Below are 20,881 nucleotides of genomic sequence, written 5' to 3'. Positions count from 1 at the left end.
AAATCGAAATCTAAGTCACTGATTCACCAAAATTAAACTGAATTATATAATTAAGTTCAATTTTAACCTAAAACTAGTCGCCCTAGCTATGATCAACAGAGCATTTCATGGCAACTCAAGACTTATTGCTTAGGATGAATTTTTTTATGCAAAATAAAAAAGTTGTACCTGTTTGGTTGCTGAGAAATTAACCCATAAAATTCCTCAAGGAAGAGAAACAGAGAAAGAGCAAATCAAATTGGTGTATGTAAGATTTTTCACTTAATCACAATCTGTTCATTTCTATTCCTTTTTCTTACTCATGGAAAATGATAATAATAGAAAAAATAAAAACATAGCTTTGGATTGTAGCAAATAAATCAAAAGAGAAATCGAATTCCTTTATTCAGATGACTCCATGAATCTGGAGACTTGATCCCAAGTTACAATAACAAACAAAATCATAAAATCAACAAACATGAATTTTAGTTTTTTTTCTTTAACATAACAAAAGATAATAAATGCATATAAATATATATTTAAATTATTGAAAAAAAAAGCTTAGATGAAGTAGGCACCAACAGCTGCAACTCCAGCAATAGCAGAGACATGAAGGGCAGTGGCTCCACTGGCAGGTGCTTCAGCAGTAGGGCTAGTAGTTGATGAGGTTGCTGCAGTACTGCCTGCTGGTCCAGAGGCAGCCTCACCAGCAGCAGCACCTGGTGCACCTGCTGCATCTGCAGCGCCAGCGGTATCATTGGCGGCAGGTGCAGCGGCGGTGGTTGCTGCGGTGGCTGGTTCTGCTGCTGATACCACTCCAACAAGGGCAACAAGGAGAAGGGCAACGATGATAGCCTTGCTTGCCATTTTTCTGAAAAGGAGGGTTTTTTACTTTTTTTGGGAAAGGGTTTTTGGTGTTTTAAAGAACTTTATTCGAGGAAGCAAAAGCTCCTGATATACAAGATAAAACACAGCAAAAGAAGAAGGCGCTGATGAAGAATACGGAGATTACAAGAGTTTATATAGTAGTTTTGGCTATGGAGGAATGGACGAGAATGAGCTAAAAAGGTGGCAAGCTTTTCTCCCTGTAAGTTGGGATCACCTTAAGAATCACTAAATCAAGCTAATTTTACTTAATTTAGTTATTTTCAATTTAGTTATAATTTAAATAATTTTCACTTTTTTTAGTAAATTTTTCTCCAACTTCAATTATATTTAATTATAGCCCACTAATTAGTTATTTCCTTGTTAATAAAAAAAAAAACCTTTTCTTCAATGTTATTATGCTATTATTTTATTTTTTAATCACTTAATTATTTTTAGGATTAATAAACATTGCAAATTATACAATTAATTAATAAAAATAATTTAATTTTTCTTTTATGTAATTTATGTTGATATTTTATTTTTCTTTAATCACTAAAAAATAATGTCATATTATTGTTAAAAAAAGAAAGTTATTTGTTGTATTAATTAATGTCATACTATTTAATAATTAATTAATATTTATAATTCGTCAAATCTTGACATAGTTAATAGTTATTATAAATAAAAGATTACTTAACTTTAAATTTTTGCAGAAAAACAATTTTCAAACAAAAAATTAAAAAAAAAGAAGATAAATATTGTACAGAGAAATAGTAGTTCTAAAATATCTTATAAAATATTCAAAAAATCTCTCAAAATCTCTCCTTTTTCATATAATTTTTGCTAAAAAGTTTTAGTTTTTTTTCCCTAAAAACTATGTAAGTAGTAATTCTTATAATTTTTATTAAATTTAAATTGAATGATTAGATTGGTGATTCCAATTTCAAAATAATCTTGTCATATAATAAGGTGATTTTATTATGGACTTTATTATGAATTTACGTATAAAAAATAAAAAAATAATATGGTTTAATTAATATCGTCACAAATTAATTAAAAATTATTACTAATAAAGGTGAAAATTATTATAAGTAATTTAATTAGGAAAATTTTGAAAATTTTTTTAAATAAAACTAATACTTTAGATTTAAATTTACTAGAGATAAACTGAAATATTAAATTAAAAATAATATAAATAATATATATTACTATCGTTAAGTCATAATTTTATGAAAATATTTAGATTTTAAAATCTGGGCATTTCCGCTTTTGTTTAACATATTGGATTGAAACGGGCCTTTTCAATAGGCAATCTATCCAAAGTCCAAAGCCCAACTCAGCAGAAAGGGAGGCAGGCGCGTTCAAATGACTACAGAGTTAGGGCTTTGAGAACCCAGATCGAGCGATCGACTGAGCGATCCAGCTACTGCTGTAACACTGCTAGTAGTCCCTGTCACTGGAGCTTCTACACTCTTCCTTCATTTCCACATTCCGATTCCTCTGATTGCAGAGTTTGTGAGCCAAGTAGAGAAAAATCAGTGAAGAGAAGATCAGAATCCAAGAGAAATGGCGTTAGCCTTCGATGAGTTCGGAAGGCCATTCATTATATTAAAAGAGCAGGAGCAGAAGACTCGATTGCGAGGTTTAGATGCTCAAAAAGCTAACATTTCAGCTGGACGAACTGTTGCTCGCATCCTTCGTACCTCTCTTGGCCCCAAGGGCATGGACAAGATGCTTCAGAGTCCTGACGGCGACGTCACCATCAGTTTGTTCCCCTCTCTCTCAGTCTCTTGCTTTTACTTGATTTATATATATATATATATATATATATATATATATATATATATATATATATATATATATATCTTTCTCTTTTTATATTTTGATTTTGTGAAGTTCATAGTTGGTATTTTGATTGTTTAGGTTGCGTTTTGATCTGGTGTTAGTTGCATTTTCCATTTTTTTGGTTGGATGCACGAGTAGGGTTTATATAATGGACTCGTTTGATGAAGTATTATAACTGGTACATATTTACCATCTGCAATTCGAACTTCATAAAGAGGAGGATTTATCGTCTTTGATTAGAAGGTTACTATCATTGAGATCATTAAGCAGCTTGTGTTATTCATCATAGACATGCCTGAGATTAATCCTCTTATGTGCCTGGTGACTGCTATACTAGGATTACACTGCGCGGTCTTTGACTTGGAAGCTAGAACTTGACTTGAAAAAATGAGACTTATTGGGTCTTCTGAAAATAAGTTCGCATAACTTGTTATTCCTGGGAATGGGGAGGGGACATCCTGTGTTTGCTTATGCTATTACATGTCAGCATATGTTGCATATTGTGTATTAAGTAATTTTAAATTGGTGAGATTGATTGTCTACTAGGGTTCTGCATTGATGTGTGTTTTTATTTGCTTGTTTTTTCAGCAAATGATGGTGCTACGATCTTGGAGCAGATGGATGTGGACAATCAGATTGCCAAGCTGATGGTTGAGCTTTCTCGGAGTCAGGATTATGAAATTGGTGATGGAACAACTGGTGTTGTTGTTGTGGCTGGAGCACTTTTGGAGCAGGCTGAGAAGCTTTTAGAACGTGGAATTCATCCTATTAGAATAGCAGAGGGCTATGAGATGGCTTCTAGAATAGCTGTTGAACATTTGGAGCATATAGCACAGAAGTTTGATTTTGGAGTGACGAATCTAGAGCCATTAATTCAAACTTGCATGACCACTCTGTCCTCAAAGATGTAACTTTGTTTCTATTATTTTTTGTTATTACTTTTACTGGAAGTATACTTATTTTCATTTGTCATTTTGTCAATTGATCGTTTCTTAGCATTACAAGTAGCTTGTCATATTGGATGTCTTTTGGTTCCAATGCTACGCTGTACTCCGAAGCTGTCCATTTTTCTTTGTAGTTCAAAGTTCGTTTCTGTGTGTTCAAATTTTGTTGTACATGTGTTTGTTACCATGCAATAAACAAGTCAAGTCTTTTAATATGGTGCTTAACAATATGATTTTATTGCATGTAAATCGTATAGTTTTCTGTATCTGCACAATTTATAATATCTTGTAATATGGTGCTTAACAATATGATTTTATACTTCTACTACAAATCACTGTTGTTGCCTGCTAATGTCACTGCCAAATGTTTACCATGAAGTGAACTTAGAATTGGAGATTCCTGATAGATGCAAACCTAGTGAGGTTGATCCATTCGAATTATCTTAATGGGTTTGAAAGCCTATTTCATACCTTTGAAATTTTGCTTTTGTATTAACCTAGATAATGTCTCCGGAAATTCAAGTTATAAACTTCCCTAGCTTTCATTTTTCTTATTGAATTTTACATATTAGAAGGGTTATTGCTAATGTGTAGCTGAATTTAGGGTGTTTAAAATGAAGTGCTTTTCTAAATCCACACTCTAGATCTTTTCTTACTTTTGATGTGTATATGTCTTTCATGATCTCTGTTGTAATTTTAAAGCTTTTCTTTCTTTATTTGCAGTGTGAATAGATGCAAGCGCAGCTTGGCTGAGATTTCCGTCAAAGCAGTTATTGCCGTTGCAGATTTAGAGAGAAAGGATGTTAATTTGGATTTGATAAAAGTTGAAGGGAAAGTAGGAGGCAAATTGGAAGACACTGAACTAATATATGGAATAGTAGTCGACAAGGATATGAGTCATCCACAGATGCCAAAACAAATTGAAGATGCAAAAATTGCTATCTTGACTTGCCCATTTGAACCACCTAAGCCCAAGACTAAACATAAGGTGGATATTGATACAGTGGAAAAGTTTCAGACTCTGCGTAAGCAAGAACAACAGTATTTTGATGACATGGTTCAGAAATGCAAGGTTGTTTTTCCACTATTCAATCACCATAAAACTTGATGCAATTATACTATTGATGGGACTTGTTTTATTTTGTTGGAACTACTGGACAGTTGTTTGCAATCTGTCTATCTTGTTTACATCTTTTCCTTTCCATTAAATTTGAGTACAGGATGTTGGTGCTACCTTGGTTATATGTCAATGGGGGTTCGATGATGAGGCAAATCATTTATTAATGCACAGGAACTTGCCTGCAGTTAGATGGGTTGGTGGTGTGGAGTTAGAGCTGATAGCAATAGCCACAGGTTTGCGTCCCTTCAGCTTATAGACAAAGTTCTCAGCATAATCAGTTGCTACAGGGATCTAAATGGTTATCGGCAAAATGATGGTGCATTGATATCTTGTCTTTGTAGGTGGAAGAATAGTTCCGCGGTTCCAGGAGTTAACACCTGAAAAGCTGGGCAAGGTAATTTTTCTAATTGCCATTTTCCTTTCCATTTTTAATTTTAAATTGGCTGGATAGGCATGTAATGACATTTTATATATTATTAACCTATAGCTTTAAGAGGATGCCATGAGTTTTCTTATTTGGAATAAATATTCAGAACATAGTTATATTTATTTATTCACTGTGGTTCTAGAAAAAAATATTTAGGAAATTAAAAATTTTCATTTTATATTCTCTGCATTCTGAGATTATGCATTATTCATGCACAGTTGTACACTAGTTCTCTTTAGATTGCAATCCTTACCTGGTACTTTTTTTTTACCACATTTTATATGGTGAAGGCTGGTTTGGTCCGAGAAAAGTCCTTTGGGACAACAAAAGATCGAATGCTTTACATTGAACACTGTGCAAATTCAAGGGCTGTTACCATATTCATTCGGGGAGGTAGATTTATTTTCTCCTTGCCTTTTCTTTATTGCTATTGATTTGGTTTAATTTGTAGTGTTATAGTGATTGATGAGGCTTTGAGTTACCCTTCCAAGTTATAGTTGCATATGATTCAAGCTACTTGTAAATATTTTATTTTAATATCAGTTAGTTTCTGAAGGACGAGCTCCATGTGAGTCATTTGATCGCAAGAGATATCCATGAGGTTTGTCTGTTTGAGATGTAATCACCTAGATGATAGCATAATGCAAAACTGTTACTTTTAGTGCAATGCAGCACACTTGCATTTGAAAATACCTTCCATGCTCTTAAGAATTTGTTGGTGTTGTACTATCCAAATGGAAAGAAGGAAATTATTGCTGCTGTCTAAGTGATAGCACTACTGGTGGACTCGCAAGTTTCAATTGCCAGTTGGAATATAATTGCTTAGTAATATAACTTGTATTACTTTCATTGTGACAAGAAATGCATTTTTTGTTGCTTCTGTTTTATGTTTTGGCTCTGCAAAAAGTTTACACAAGAAAGGAACAGAAGGATAGGGAAACTTTTGACTAACTAGAAAGAATGCTAATGTGATAGATGACTGTGGTCTTTAAAGTTATTCGATTGATCTTACACAAGGCTCTGGTGCTTGGTGATATCAGGAAACAAAATGATTATAGAAGAGACAAAAAGAAGCATCCATGATGCTCTGTGTGTGGCCAGGAACCTTATTCGCAACAATTCTATTGTATATGGTGGTGGCTCAGCTGAGATTTCTTGCTCAATTGCAGTAGAGGCTGCTGCTGATAGATATCCTGGAGTTGAGCAGGTGTGAATTTTTTTAAAAAAATTTTATTCCTCTTTTTCCTCCAGGTTTCTCTTTTACTGTGAATACTAGTGATGTTTACTTCTTTTTATCTGCAGTATGCCATCAGGGCTTTTGCAGATGCTTTGGATTCCATCCCAATGGCACTTGCTGAAAATAGTGGCCTTCAACCTATTGAGACGCTATCTGCTGTGAAATCTCAGCAAATTAAGGTAAATGGAATATGGTAACTGATTTTATCCTTGATTATTACTTCAGTCTCCTATCATGTTGTCCACCGATCCATACTAACTATTTTAATTTTCATTTTTCTAATAAATATACAGGAGAATAATCCTCATTGTGGAATAGATTGCAATGATATTGGCACAAATGACATGAGTGAACAAAATGTCTTCGAGACCCTGATAGGGAAGCAACAGCAGATTTTGCTTGCAACACAAGTAGTCAAAATGATATTAAAAATTGACGATGTCATCTCACCTTCTGATTATTGAGTTGTGATCTTTATGATCTTTGTTTTATTGCACTGCTTAACCAACATTGGAACTCATAATACATTGTTGGCTTGATTGGTATGATGAGTCTCTTGAAGATGTTCATTTTATGGGAGCTTGTTTTAGCTTATAAATTTTGTACTGGCGTTCATTGGATATGTGGTATGAAAATTCTTACGTAGTTGAACTCATTACTGATTTGATGTGTTATAATCATGCATCTATGAAATGCATCCATCTTCCTCTCTGCACTTGTTTTAAATGCGTTTTGCAAATACTAGGGCCACATGTTTTGGATAGGGGGAAAAATAATTTCTAAGCAGAGGATTGTATTTATTGATTTTGGTTTGGTAGGAGATGCCTGTCGAGAAAAATAGCTAGCCTATTCAGGCCCAGAGTGGTTCATATACTTGAATCATTATAGGCAGCATTGATTGTGGAGCGTTGAAAGTTCTTTCTTTTCTTTAACTGGCTAGAAAGGGATAATTTAAGCAATGCACTTTTTAGCTCATTGATCATAATTAAAGTACATGGTACAAATGCATCTGTTAAGAAAACCCTTCGGCTACAGTATGCAGGCTGTTCTAATGTGGTTGGTTTGTTCCTACAGTAGTGACAAACTGGCAATACTGCTATTCCCTGTCCTTTATCTTTAACATAGACTGAAGAGTAGGAAAAGGGGTTTATGAAAGAAGACAGAAATGTGTACTTCAGAGAGTGTTATTAGGTGCATGTGTACCATGTTTTACATGGGTTGAACTCCATAATTTAAGTGGGATTCACCCTTAGATGAGTTTAGAACATATATTTTCACTCAATTTGTGCACTCTTTTCATTTGACAGACGTGTTTAGTATATTATTAATTTTATTTCCAATGTTCCGTTACCTTCGCGTATAGCTTTATACTTTAACTTTTTAAGCTGCTGTTAGCTGTGGCTTCCACAAATTCGTACATTTTTTTAATCGTTATTTCCCTTCAATAAATGCAGATCCTACTTTGTAGTTGTAGATATGTGATATTTAAAGAGTTATATTCTTTTCTAGCTGTTCTTCTCTTGTATTTGTCCAGTAAAAAATAGTCTGCGATGAAGTGCTAATTGCAATGGGCAGGATGATGGGACTTGTGAAAGCGGCTGGTATTAACATTGGCTCCTTGTGCGCTTATTTCATATTGTATTGATACAGGCATGGGTATGATCTTATAATTATTTAAAATCAAATGAAATCAAATGCTCTCTTATGGCTTTACCTTTATTATTGCACAAACTTTTTTATCAATAGTCATTCAATTTTAACATTGACAATTGATTGAAAAGACCATCAATTAAAATGGATTTTGGCAATTTTTTTTTTTTTTAGTTAAACCATCTGACATTGGAAATTTGCGTCGTTGATTTGCGGGTAAGTTTATTAAGGTGAGTATCTCTTTTAAATTCAGAATTTAATGGAGAATATTATTTGTTTGATTTTTTTTTCCCCTCTTCTGTAAGGGGTAGTCTGTCATTTATTACAATAGCAATTGTCGGGACAAGAGCCTTAATAATGGAAGCATTGAATGTTATGAGATGGGTGAATGGTCGGATAGAAATGTGACCCTCCCTTTTGAAACAAGAGACATAAGCATTGGATACCATTGCTACTAACAGACACAAGTTTCAAGCACTCCCCTAAGAGAAAATGGTTCCATTAATGAAGGTACCAAAGGCATTTTGTTATAAATTTTGTTACTGTTTCAGTACATGCTTATTGTATCATCCATGTACCATGTGACCATATGGCCCCTCACCTTGACAGAAACTATTTGCCAATATACTTCAATTTTCTCATAAAACCATAGTTGTTAAATTCATTTAAAATTTACTTCTAACTAATTAAAAGTGTTATAGAAGAAGATGACCCTAATTCCCCATGTGCTCACAATTGTCTTTATTATCTTCTTTTTTACCCTTCTATTTTTATCCTCTTACCCTTTCTTAGATGCTTACCCATTCCTGGTGACCAATCTTGGGCTTCTAAGCCTGGCCACTGATCAACAACGTTTACCCTTTTTGCAAAAAAGTGCACCTGCTTCTGCTGTGATTGAACCCACTAAGGAAGATGGTCTTGCACCCAAGCTAGATGCTCTAGCATAACTTGAAGAAGCTCCAGCTCCTGATGATGTAAAGAATGCACCATTTAGCATCAAATCCCCTTCAGACCTCCAATTCCAGTGCTTCCACTCACTCTCTGGTGCATCTTCATGTTTAGTCACCTGAAATTTTAGTAAACTTTTTTTTTAAAGGTTAAATGGTACTATTCTGGCCCATGGATTAGAAATCAAATCATTTAATTTTCCCACCTCTTTGCTGAATCTATCATTAGGAGCAACAAATCTGTTTCCTTGGCTATTTATTGTAGGAGCAGCACTCCCCCCAATTGCGTACATTTCCCAATGGGTGTAGTCATTGTTCACCACATGAAAATACCCATGTCTGCACCTGCAATTTTAGGTTTTAAAAAATAAAAATTATTATTTAGTCTTTATTATATTAAAAAATTCATTAGTTAACTTTTTTTATTTTAAAAAATATATTAAAATATCTCTGAAATTTTAAAAATTCTACTAATTAATTGTTTTATTAAATTTCTCTATTAAATTTAGCTATTAAATATTGTGAAAAATTTAAAATACTTTAAATATAAATAAATTAATTAATAGGCATTTTTATAATACTGTGGAATCAACTAATGAGTTTTATTATAATAAACAGGCTAAATAGTAAAATACTTATTGATTAAAACTAATGAACATATTAATTAGAAATTTTTTAAAATTTCAGAAATATTTTAATATATTTTTTAAAATTAAAAATTAACAAATAAATTTTTTATACCATATAAACTACCTAATAAATTTCTTTTTTAAAAAATATCTTAAGAATCATAATCACAGAACCAAAAAAAAAAAAAAAGAAAAGAAAAAAAAAAGGTATTGAATTGGACATTTTACCTTGGCATTCTCTGCACAAGCCCTTCTCCAAAATGGTTGAAAGCAATTGTGACCTGCATATTCTTATCTCGAGTATAGCCATCACTATGACCCAAAAGCATAACCTTGTTATGATGAGTCATATAATTATTAGAAATAGTAATAGCTGTGGAACCATGGATGGCATCAATCAACCCATCATTGCAATTAGACAAAGTACAATGATCAATCCACACATGACTCCCTCCAAAGATGGACACTCCATCACCGTCCGATTCAGTTCTCCACCCATAATGGCCTGGGGAGTCCCTCACATAAGTATTCCCTCCTTGCTTACAATCATGTATGTTTAAACCATGGATGATAATATTAGTCACATACTGTATAGTGATGCATGGACCACCAGCAATGTGAACACTAGCTCCTCTTCCATCAATGGTCTTGAAAGAGTTCATTATGAGCTCTTCCTTGAGCTTGATCACCATGTCGCCGGCGAAAATTATCCAGAGAGGCTCATCTTGGATGACACCATATCTTAAAGTTCCTGGTTTGGGATTCACAGGATCATCATCACCTGAATCTGTAACAATGTATATCTTACCATCTCTTCCTCCAATGGCGTGCTTGCCAAATCCAATTCCACAATCTGCTAATCTCTGCCTGTTTTTCTCCCATTTGGGATCACATCTCCAGCAATCATCTATTGGATTCCCTGTTCCACAGGAGAGAAACCCCAGATTCCTCCTGGAAGCATTGATCCTCCTGAAACAAACAAACAACACAAAAAAGAGAATGCATCACTAGAAATCCGAACTGGAGACCTTGCATTTTTAAACTTATTGGTGTAAGAGAAGTGTGTGCATATACCTGTGTACTTCTTGTACTAGTAGTTCAGGATCCTGAACTGGGGAGGAAGAAGAAGAAATGAAGCTTGCAGCTAGTGCTAGCAGAAAAAGACTTGAAAGAGAGATTGGGATTGTCATTGGCTTGATCCCTTAGCGTGTAGGATGAAGAAATGGGCAGTGGATATAAAGAAGGTGGGGAAAGTAAATGCAATTTATATAATATACCGGAAGCAGCACGTGCTACGTTGAGATGATATTTTCTATTAATTATATTATGATATATAATAAAAATAATTTAATAGGTTAATATTTATTTAATATATTTTAATAATAAAATAATAAATATTGATAGAAAGTAATACATCATTTATATCAATAAGTAGTAAATAATCCCTGAGTATACAAAGGGAATGGACTACTGATATCAGTTGGTTAATCACGTTATCATATGTAGGCCATCTTTATTGTTCTGCTAAAACGGTCCCAATCTGTTAGTTTCGACAGTTGAGGAAAACTCTCTTCTTCTTCTTCTTTCTTTCTTTCTTTCTTTTTTTTTTTTTTTTTTTTTTAATTTCCTATTTTGTGATAAGTATGGCAATAATAATAATGAGTGGTTAGTATTGTATGTTGAGTATTTGTGAAATATGAGGTAATATGAATAGCGTTGTAAAGTAATAAAAGTAAGATAGTTATGTAAAATATATTAAATGATAAAATTCTCATTCAAATCGTAAAAAATGAAATAAATGATAATATCTTTTTTCTTTTTTCTTTTTATCTTCAAGGTCCAAAAGCTATGGCGGTAGATTGTAGATTTTTTTTTTTTTTTTTAAAAAAAGATAATTATATAATTATTTTTCTCTAAAAAGTGAAAATATAAATTTGAATTTTATTAAGGTATGAAGCCTTTAGAAATTCCTACAAAAGTTTTTAGTTTCAAATGGGAAAAAATTATTGGAGTGAATTTATTACCGTGGGAGAGGATAAAGTGAGTAATCGGATAAAAAAATAAGGGTAAACTGTAGTTTAGTCCCTCTGGTTTAGTGAAATGCAACCTTTCGTCCCTCTGTTTTAAAAAACCTTCAATTTAGTCACTGTGATTTTTAAAAATTATGCCATTAGTCCCTCCCGTTAGATTTTCAGTTAAATCACCGTTAATTTTAGTTAAAAAGACTAAAATACCCATTATCTCTCCTTCCTCTTCCTCCTCCTCTGCTTCTTCTTCTCCTTCCCGATCTTTTTCTTCTTCTTCTTCTTCTTCTTCTTCTTCTTCTTCTTCTCCGATCTCCTTCTTCTCCTCTTTTCCGATCTCCTTCTTCTTCTTCTTCTTCTTCTTCTTCTTCTTCTTCTTCTTCTTCTTCTTCTTCCCGACCTCCTCCTCCTCCTCCTCCTCCTCCTCCTCCTCCTCCTCCTCCTCAAATAAGCTAATGAAAGCAACAACCTAACGGGAGAAGAAGAAGAAGAAGAGGAAGAGGAAGGAGAGAGAATGGGTATTTTTGTCTTTTAATTAAAATTAACGGTGATTTAACTGAAAATCTAACGGGAGGGACCAATGGCATAGTTTTTAAAAATCACAGTGACTAAATTGAAGGTTTTTTAAAACAGAGGGACGAAATGTTGCATTTCACTAAATCAGAGGGACTAAACTACAGTTTACCCAAAAAATAATCGCTCTTGCATAATTTATATATCTATTTTTTATATATTAATTAATATTTTTTTTATATCATAATTTTTATTTTTTTAATTATTATTTAATTTTTTTAATTTATAATAATATATAAATCCACTATTATAAATTTATTTTATTATTTTTTACTATTTAATATTCTACACCTTTTATAATTTTTATTCACTTTTTTAATTATTTTAAAATTATTATTTAATTTTTTTATATTATAATAATATATAAATTGAACATTATAATTTTATTTAATTTTATCTTATTATATTTTTAAAAAACTTTTCAAAAAGTATTTTTTAATATTTAATAAAATTTAATATCTATATAATTAGTATAATTAAAAAATTAATAAAAAAATAATTTTTTTAATATTTATGAAAAAATAAAATAGATAAAAATTATGAGAAAAAGAAGTAAAAAATATATATAATCGGAAAATTAATAAAAAAATTTATTTTTAAATATATATAAAATATTAAAGTGGATAAAAATTATAAAATAGAGGGATATAATATATTTAATTTTACTATTGTTTTAGTTTCATAATTTTTTATCAATTTTTCTTTTTCTAATAATTTTAAAATTATTATTTACAGTGGACTGCTATAATTTTATTTAATTTTTAAAAATTTTTTTAAAATATTTTTTAATCTTCAATAAAATTTAATCTATTTAAAATGAATATAATTAAAAATTTAATAGTTATATTTTTTAATATGAGTAAAAAAGCAACACATAATTTTTTATTAAGTATTATTTTTTAAATTTAAATTTAAATTATTTTTTTTAATATTTAGTTCATTTATTATAACAATGATTTTATTGTTTGAATAAATTTAATGTTTTTATTTTATAATAAATATGGATATAATTAAAAGATTATAGAAAACAAATTACCATTTAATTTTGAAAAATTAAAAAAACTATTACTTAATTTTGATTTTAAAAAAATATTAAAATATTTTAAAATTTTAAAAATTTAATAATTAATTTTTTTAATTTGATCGTTAAATATTTTATTATTTAATTTTTATAATTTTAAAAAATGTATTAGTTAATTTTTTAAATTTTTGGAAAATTTATTAATTAATTTTTTCTAATAAAAAGTATTTGAAAATTTTATTATAATAATTAATGATTAAAATTAATTGAAAATTAATTAGTATATTTTTTAAAATATTAAAAATTTAAAAAATTAATTAATAAATTTTTTTATATTATAAAAAAAATAAATAATAATTTAGTAAAAAATTATGAGAGGATGAAATTGTTATATTAATGGTTATCACTTTTTTAGAAAGTGGAAATTGTATTAATGGCTACAAGTAGGTCTACTATAAATAGCAAAAATAATATTCTTTAGTCGTAAATCAATAAAGAATTTGTTTTAGTTTTTCTATGAGGATTTTTTTTTTCTTTTTTAACTATCACTTTGCTCAAAAACATTTTAAATTAAATTAAGCTTATTGAATAAAAATTCCACACGTTTACATTCCTTCACATTTTGTAATCAAAATTATAATTAAAATTAAAATTAAAATTACACCGACATTTTTCTAATATGACAGTTGGGGTTGAAAATGAAGTCACCACTCGCCATCTCCTTTTCTTATCAATATTCTTTTTTTTTTTTTTTCTCTCTCTCTCTCTTTCTCCTTTCCATAGAATAATTGCAGAAAAATCATAGAATAAAACGATTTTAATATATATATATATATATAATTAAAAAAATTATATTATTGTTGATACTAAAAATATTTATGAAAAAAATTAAATTAAATTTTATTTTATTTGAAATGAGGAAATAATAAATTTGATGTGGGTAGTAGGTCCATCAGTCCACATGCAATGTAGTTAATATTCTAAAAATAGCACCAAATGTTTATCTTACATTCACACTATAATTTCTTAATATATGGCTTCAAATGTGTATATGCCTATTTATTGTTCTTCACATCCAAATTTATTATTTTTATTCCTTATTTCATATATTTATAATAATTTATTATTATTAAATTCAACGATTCCTACGATTCATAATTATATTAAACCACCAAAATTTAACTATATAATATCATATTAAATTTAAATCAGACATAATTCACTCTCTTCTATTTCTCTTCTTTTCTCTATCTATCTATTGTGAAGATAGGAGAAAGAGAAAATGAGATAAAATTAATTGTTAATAATTATAAAAATAAAATATAACTGTAAATAATTATAATACCCAAAACTAAATAATAACTTATCTAATAAACTAATACAAAAACTTAGGGAAAAGCCTAAGTATGTAATGAAAATAAAATTATAACACTAGGGTTGGTTTGTTTTGTAAAAATAATTTATATTTAGAAAATATTTTTTAGAATAATTTTAATTTTTTATCGAGATAATTTATTTTTATTATTTTAATATCTTTATAACTAAATTAAATAAAAAATAATTTTAGATTATTTTTTAATTTTTTTAAATAATGTTTTAAAAAAGATGATCTTCTCAATGGCGACATTAACAGCAATGTCAAACAGGCCTTACGGTTACTAGCTGAAACACAAGGGATCAGGTTTTCCAAAATCGCCAATGCTTTTAGCTTCAGAAAATTTGGGTTATGCTCATATCTAGGGTTTGCAGGGCCAGGAAAAGGGAGAATAAAAAAAAGGAAAAGAAAAGAAGAGAAGAGAATGTCCCAATAGAAATTGTAAATTTGGACCCTGACTGTAGCTCTCTGAAAAAAGATTAAAGAAAAAATCAGAAAGACCATCAGGACAAATGTTTTTCTCCTCCTTAAGAGATAAGGTCAGAGGTGAACCTAATGGTGGAGACCACAGATAAAGGGGTTGGCATCTAAGAAGCCTATTAGTGAAAGTCATCAGTCAGCAGCCAAAATGGGTATGGGCTGAATTAGGAATCCAAATCATCATAATTAAGTTATTAATGAACCTTAAACAAATGTATGAACTATGAACAACTGCATGGCCCAATCACTCACCATTGTTTACTTAAGAAATCAAGTCAGGTATGCAGGCTGAGGTTGGGCCTTTGCTACCTAAAAGCTTTTAAATCTTAACAATTGTTTCTGTTTTTTTCTATGTACACAATAAACAAGGAAATCTAGACACCAAATGCTCATGCTGACACAATTTTAATGGCTAAATTAGACCAATATCAACCATTTCTGGATTCCCTCTTTCAGTCTGGCTGTTCACCAGTTCTATACCCAGCTGCCCTTTGTCTCCTGCTCCAAATGCATACAGTTTCCCTGATTCAGTAAGTGCAAATGTGTGAGCATTCCAGTATATGGAATTGGTCAGGCTGATCTGCACAACTGGCTCCTTCACCTCTTTGAGTGATGTTACTAATTGTGGGCTCAACACGTTAGCATGCCTATTTCCCTGAAAAAAAAAAAAAATCACCCAGATTTGAACATGCTTCAGTAATTTAATCATAACTCAACATCAATTTTCATCAGTTCGCTATGTTATGAAACATAATCATCAATCTCTTGTTTCTGGGAAGTAAACAACTGTTAGTCTTAATCTCAGCAGAGAAGACACAAAATTGAATGAAAACAGTTAAATGCCCCCAGTAGAACAGCAAGTTCATGCTAAAGGAACACATAAAAGATGAGATGCAATTCTTTTCATAATTTGTTTCCACTAAATTGAAGAGCACATAAATTAATATACAAAACAAGGAACCATGGAGGGGAAGACCAGACCTGTCCATCAGCAACAACTGCGGCTGCATTATGTCCAAGACTAGCTGATTCCCCACAACCGAATGAGTATACATCACCCTCATCAGAAACAACAAAGGTTGTGTAATCCCCCGTAGCAACATGAACAGCTTTGACGTTGCCTAATGCTTCCACAACCTTAGGAACTGATTCACACTCTTCATTCCCATGACCCAAGCACCCATAACGTCCCCAACCCCACGTGCAAACCCGTCCATCTCGCCCTACCACAGCAGCATGCCAAGCACCAGCTGCAACCACTGTAGGCTGAAGGTTCAAAAGTTGAAATTGTTCAATCAATCGAGGATACTTCTCATCGGTTCTTGATCCATGCCCAAGCTTCCCACCCAAGCCACATCCAACAGAGTACACTGACCTGATACACATAAAGAAGAATAGCACATTGCTCAGAAACAACATCCATAACCCATTAATTAGTAATCATGGTCATGAAGCCGCATAAGTTAGTTGCCAGAAGATATCAATTGCAGAACTGTCTCAAAGATTCTAACTGCAATATCACATTCACTTTTATGCCTGATTAAAATGCAACTGTCAGAAGATTTTTCTTCCCTTTTTTTTTCTCTGATATATCTTGGAATGTTTTCTTAAGGTAAAACAGATGGAGCAACTCACATGCCACTAGGTTGGCAAGCCAGAGCAAGAAGGTAACAGTATCCAGCTGCAATCTGTACCACCGGTATATTCTCAAGTGCCCCCAACAAAGGATGAGGTTCCACATCATTTGACTCTGTCTGGTGACCAAGTTTGGCATCACTGCCCCAAGAAAATGTGTAAACCCTGCCTTCTCTGGACAATACAGCAGTGAAGAAATTTCCTATTGCAGCTTGGACCACAAATATGTTTTTCAAAGATTCAACCAGTTGTGGAGTTGTAACCAATTTAGCTCCTTGAACTCCATACTCAGCTTCACCGAAGGAGTCCTTTCCAAAGGCATACACCTGTCCAGCATCACTAATTAGCATTGTCCTGCCAGGTCCAGCAGCTGCTTGGATAATACGAATGCCTTGCAGGGATCTGCAACATAGCGAAGTTCCATTAACTCTCTCTAGACAACCATCTCCCTTTGCTTTTTCCTGCATTCACAATATCCGGTCTTAAGTAATGATCATAGAATTAGCAACCTGATTTGTCGAGGTCGCCATTCCTCTTCAGTTGTGCCATGACCAAGTTGTCCTGAGTTATTAGAGCCAAAGGAGTACACTACACCCTTAGATGTCACAGCAATACTATGACCAGGTCCTGCTATTGCCTGGGACTTCTCCCTCCTGCAACATGCTTCTCCAGCTAGTAAAAATCTGAGAACTAGTTTCCACGAGCCCCCACATCTTTGCTTCAAATCTTGACGTTCTTCAGGAGTCATAGGCTTAAAAATAGCTCTCTTTTGGCACATATCCAGAGCCGCAAGCTCCGAAATGGACAATTCATAGTCAGGGGAAAAGTTTGCAGGCTGCCTAAAGAATGAACATGTTGCCTGCAGTAAACACATTCAAAATAAAATCAGCAGCATTATCAATTCTAGCGATAAAAAATAGTTTCAGAATTAAGAATTATTGCAAAAAGGGCACTTGCCTCTAGTTTTGCAAGATCTTGAGGATCCAAATTGCAAGCAGTAAGCACATGGAGGACAATGGATGGGTTGGCAGCCAAAGGGAATTCTCCAGGAGTGGACTCCCCAAAACAATGGCGTTGATTCCGTTGAAACGTAGACACAGGAGCAGCAACAATGGCAGTAATGGGCTGGTCGGTTATGTTATGATATTGTATACTTGAGGTTCCACTCGTTGTGGCATCCATGGGCACTGCTTAAATTAGTGCAGTGCCCAAATTTGGCAGAGAATATAATCAAAGTTGCTGGATGGTTAATAGAAAAACAGAAACCAAACTGTATTAGTCTCTCCAATGATCCAGCATATCACCTAAAGTTTACAAGTTCACAATAGACATTAGCTTTATATAGCAAATCCAATCTTGGTCCAAAGCATCTACCTTAAATAATGCACTAATCACCAAGCTTCAATTCTCAAACCTACAGGCAAAAACAAGATCATAAAATCTCCATACAAGGCAGGAAGTTGAAAGCAAATTGAAATATCTGGAAAAAAAAATCAACTCAAATAACGAACAAAAGATGTTTGAAGGTATCAACTGAGTAGGTATAGATAAAGGGCAACACTTAAGCAAACTAATGAATTAGATAATGTACCAAAAGGACAAGCAAAAAAGATAGAACTCAGAGAAGCAAAAGGGTAACCCAATGGTCAAATATTAAGCTTGCCAAAGCAATTTAGATCATTAATTGAATGGGTGACGAAATGGAAACCTACAGAAACACGTAATTGAGTAACAAAACTCCGGAAACGAAACGATTCAAGGGATACTCGAAAATGAAAACTTAGAAGAGAAGAGTACTATTCTTGGCTGAAAGGATATTCCACACCCAAAAGAAACCCAGAAAATAAGGAATTCCAACATCAAAAGAGAAACTTCTGTTCACGTAAACTCAACAAAACAAGCCAAAAAAAATTAATTAATTAAAGTCCCTTGTCAACCGATCAAAAGTGATCGGCGCAAGCAAAATTAGAATCCATAGTTTCAGAACCCAGAAACAGAGGATGTGATTATCAACACTCCACCAAAGATAATGAAAAATTTTCAGCTTTTTAACAGACCCAGATCATAAAAACAACATCAGATGATACAAATGAGGAGTACACTTGACCATGAACAACCAAACGAAGCAGAAGAGAATCCAACCCAGAAGGCAGGGGAAAAAAAAACAGAACACAAAAAAACATGCTTAAACAGCTTTATCATTTGTACATTTTGATCGTGACAGATCGTGATATAACAATTAAGAAACGAAGATTACACATGATAAAGGCCCGTGATTGCTCAAAACCCATCTGCATCTGTCAATAATTGAAGAGAAATTCAAGGATTCTTAGACAAAACATTAATATTTGGATCAAATTGGAGAGCAGAAAGTGAGTTTTCTTATCAAAGATTGCTCTGCTCAAACCACGAGTGAAAGAAAATAGAAAAATATTGAAAACTGGGTCTATTTTGAAGGTAATTATAAGAGAAAGCTGAGAAAAGGAAGGGAATTTTCTTTTTTTCTTCTGTTGAAGAACAGTGAATGATAGAGAAGGAGGGTGAGGAAGAGAAAGAGAAAGAGAGAGAGAAGGTGAGTCTCCCTTTGATTTATATCTATACATCTTATAAAGAGATGAGGTGTCTCTTAGGTGGTGAAAATTACATGCACTCGTTCCAATTGCAATTTAAATTAATTCATTAATATTTAATTAAAATTAAAATTTTTAAATATTTAAATAGTATTTTAATTTGATTTCAATATAAAAAATATTAAATACTCCTAAATTTTAATTAAATTTAAGTAAGCTGATAAATTAATCATTATGTATCTAGTGATGCAGTAAATGGATTTTAAAATTCTTTTTCTTAAAAATTATTTTCTTTATTATTTATAAAAATATAAATAATCAAATAATTTTATACACTTTAATTGTATTAAAACAATAAAAAATAAATAAATAATATTTTCATAAAATTACATTATTATGTAGAATTTATTTATTTATTTTATTTATTTTAAGAAATTAGTGAAGTTAGTCAACTTTGTTAGAGATGCAAATGTTGAAATGATGTGCTTGCTGAATCATTAAAAATTGATAGTGACAATTGAAATGTTATTGCTTAAATAGATTGCCCTAATTTTTGTGATTTGGGCCAATTGCCTTTTTTTCCCATAAAGTTGATTACTTTTGATTTCAAGAAAGACAGGTATAAGAATAATCTTTAATTTACTGATATTAAAATTATTTATAAATTTTAAAATTTAAATTCTAAACTAAAAAATAAATAAAGAAAAAATTTTATTTTGATTTTTGGTTCCACATAGAAAGGAATATAAATGAGTGTTTGAAAAATGAAAAAGAATAAAGTAGAAAAAAATATTCTTGGATATTCCTTTATTTATTTATTTTTTAAATTTAACAAAGTGAAGACATCTTGCACCACAATTAAAATTACAATTATATCAATTTTTAATTTAAAATAATTGAATTCTTTCTTTTTCATGTTTATAGACATAAAAATTAATAAAAATTTTTGAATTCTTACTTTAGATTTCAAATGAAATAAACATTTCTTTTGATTCTTTGATATTTAAGTCTTTTTTAGAAATGTGTAATCGTTGAAAAATTTATATATGAAATTTTCTTTCTTCGTAGTTAAGGGAAATGAGGTATATTTCGAGATTCAGAAAAAATAGAATTTTCAACGGTTGAGTAAGCTTGATCCTTGAACAAGACTTTCTTCTCTCTCTTATTCCCTTTCTCTTACTTGCTAGTGACACTAATGATTTTTCCACTACAATGATGTTCATTTCTGTCAGACAGGTCCGTATATACAGAAGTGTCAGTTTTTTCACCAACGTCAAATGGCCATTTAATTTTTTTCAGTGCGCATGCGAAAAATGGTTACGAAAAGACTGAACCGATTTATTTATCATCATGTTTGGTCCCTAGAATTAAATGCGATCCCGTCCGCTGAGCATTTAGTGGCTCAAATCTGGATTGATGGACAAGTCTGCCTAAAGTTATTTTGAGATATGGGCTTGATCTATTCTTGCAGACCCTACCTCGATTTAAGAGAGAGTGAGAGAGCCGATGATTATCACGAGAATTGAGAAATTTTTTGTGGGTTTTATTTTTATTTTAA

General features: G+C 31.7%; 4 protein-coding genes across 4 annotated transcripts; 1 reads left to right on the top strand and 3 right to left on the bottom strand.

The window, feature by feature from the left end:
* Positions 1-345: 345 nt before the first annotated feature.
* Positions 346-981, bottom strand: LOC110629312 (anther-specific protein BCP1). Its single transcript, XM_021776218.2, has one exon. The coding sequence runs from the start codon at positions 844-846 to the stop codon at positions 541-543; it is 306 nt and encodes a 101-aa protein (XP_021631910.1). The 5' UTR covers positions 847-981; the 3' UTR covers positions 346-540.
* Positions 982-2,192: 1,211 nt separating this feature from the next.
* Positions 2,193-7,074, top strand: LOC110629861 (T-complex protein 1 subunit epsilon). Its single transcript, XM_021777030.2, has 9 exons — positions 2,193-2,611; positions 3,280-3,598; positions 4,359-4,707; positions 4,856-4,988; positions 5,097-5,149; positions 5,473-5,575; positions 6,223-6,389; positions 6,485-6,598; positions 6,713-7,074. Exons 1-9 carry the CDS (start codon positions 2,413-2,415, stop codon positions 6,881-6,883), a joined length of 1,608 nt encoding a protein of 535 aa, XP_021632722.1. The 5' UTR covers positions 2,193-2,412; the 3' UTR covers positions 6,884-7,074.
* A 1,478-nt stretch (positions 7,075-8,552) lies between these two features.
* LOC110629863 (probable pectate lyase 5) lies at positions 8,553-10,886 on the bottom strand. Its single transcript, XM_021777031.2, has 4 exons — positions 10,720-10,886; positions 9,874-10,614; positions 9,223-9,361; positions 8,553-9,135 (listed from the first exon to the last, which is right to left on the bottom strand). The coding sequence occupies exons 1-4, from the start codon at positions 10,833-10,835 to the stop codon at positions 8,914-8,916; spliced, it is 1,218 nt and encodes a 405-aa protein (XP_021632723.1). The 5' UTR covers positions 10,836-10,886; the 3' UTR covers positions 8,553-8,913.
* Positions 10,887-15,282: 4,396 nt separating this feature from the next.
* On the bottom strand, positions 15,283-19,329 carry LOC110629860 (ultraviolet-B receptor UVR8). Its single transcript, XM_021777029.2, has 7 exons — positions 19,011-19,329; positions 18,128-18,167; positions 17,711-17,992; positions 17,263-17,612; positions 16,754-17,155; positions 16,100-16,493; positions 15,283-15,773 (listed from the first exon to the last, which is right to left on the bottom strand). The coding sequence occupies exons 3-7, from the start codon at positions 17,933-17,935 to the stop codon at positions 15,531-15,533; spliced, it is 1,614 nt and encodes a 537-aa protein (XP_021632721.1). The 5' UTR covers positions 17,936-17,992; positions 18,128-18,167; positions 19,011-19,329; the 3' UTR covers positions 15,283-15,530.
* Between the last annotated feature and the right edge of the window lie 1,552 nt (positions 19,330-20,881).

The sequence above is a fragment of the Manihot esculenta genome, chromosome 13, assembly GCF_001659605.2.
Source record: "Manihot esculenta cultivar AM560-2 chromosome 13, M.esculenta_v8, whole genome shotgun sequence".
NCBI lineage: Eukaryota > Viridiplantae > Streptophyta > Magnoliopsida > Malpighiales > Euphorbiaceae > Manihot > Manihot esculenta.
This window is presented reverse-complemented; position numbering and strand designations above follow the sequence as displayed.

Bases quoted from the DNA above. Each gene is read 5' to 3' on its own strand.
- LOC110629312 (XM_021776218.2), bottom strand. From the start codon at position 846: ATGGCAAGCAAGGCTATCATCGTTGCCCTTCTCCTTGTTGCCCTTGTT.
- LOC110629861 (XM_021777030.2), top strand. From the start codon at position 2,413: ATGGCGTTAGCCTTCGATGAGTTCGGAAGGCCATTCATTATATTAAAA. The intron at 4,708-4,855 runs GTTGTTTTTCCA...ATTTGAGTACAG, and splicing joins ACATGGTTCAGAAATGCAAG to GATGTTGGTGCTACCTTGGT. The intron at 6,599-6,712 runs GTAAATGGAATA...ATAAATATACAG, and splicing joins TGAAATCTCAGCAAATTAAG to GAGAATAATCCTCATTGTGG.
- LOC110629863 (XM_021777031.2), bottom strand. From the start codon at position 10,835: ATGACAATCCCAATCTCTCTTTCAAGTCTTTTTCTGCTAGCACTAGCT. The intron at 10,615-10,719 runs GTATATGCACAC...TGTTTGTTTCAG, and splicing joins CTAGTACAAGAAGTACACAG to GAGGATCAATGCTTCCAGGA. The intron at 9,136-9,222 runs GTGGGAAAATTA...CTAAAATTTCAG, and splicing joins ATGATAGATTCAGCAAAGAG to GTGACTAAACATGAAGATGC.
- LOC110629860 (XM_021777029.2), bottom strand. From the start codon at position 17,935: ATGGATGCCACAACGAGTGGAACCTCAAGTATACAATATCATAACATA. The intron at 17,156-17,262 runs GTTGCTAATTCT...GCTATGTTGCAG, and splicing joins TGGCGACCTCGACAAATCAG to ATCCCTGCAAGGCATTCGTA. The intron at 16,494-16,753 runs GTGAGTTGCTCC...TATGTGTATCAG, and splicing joins GCTTGCCAACCTAGTGGCAT to GTCAGTGTACTCTGTTGGAT.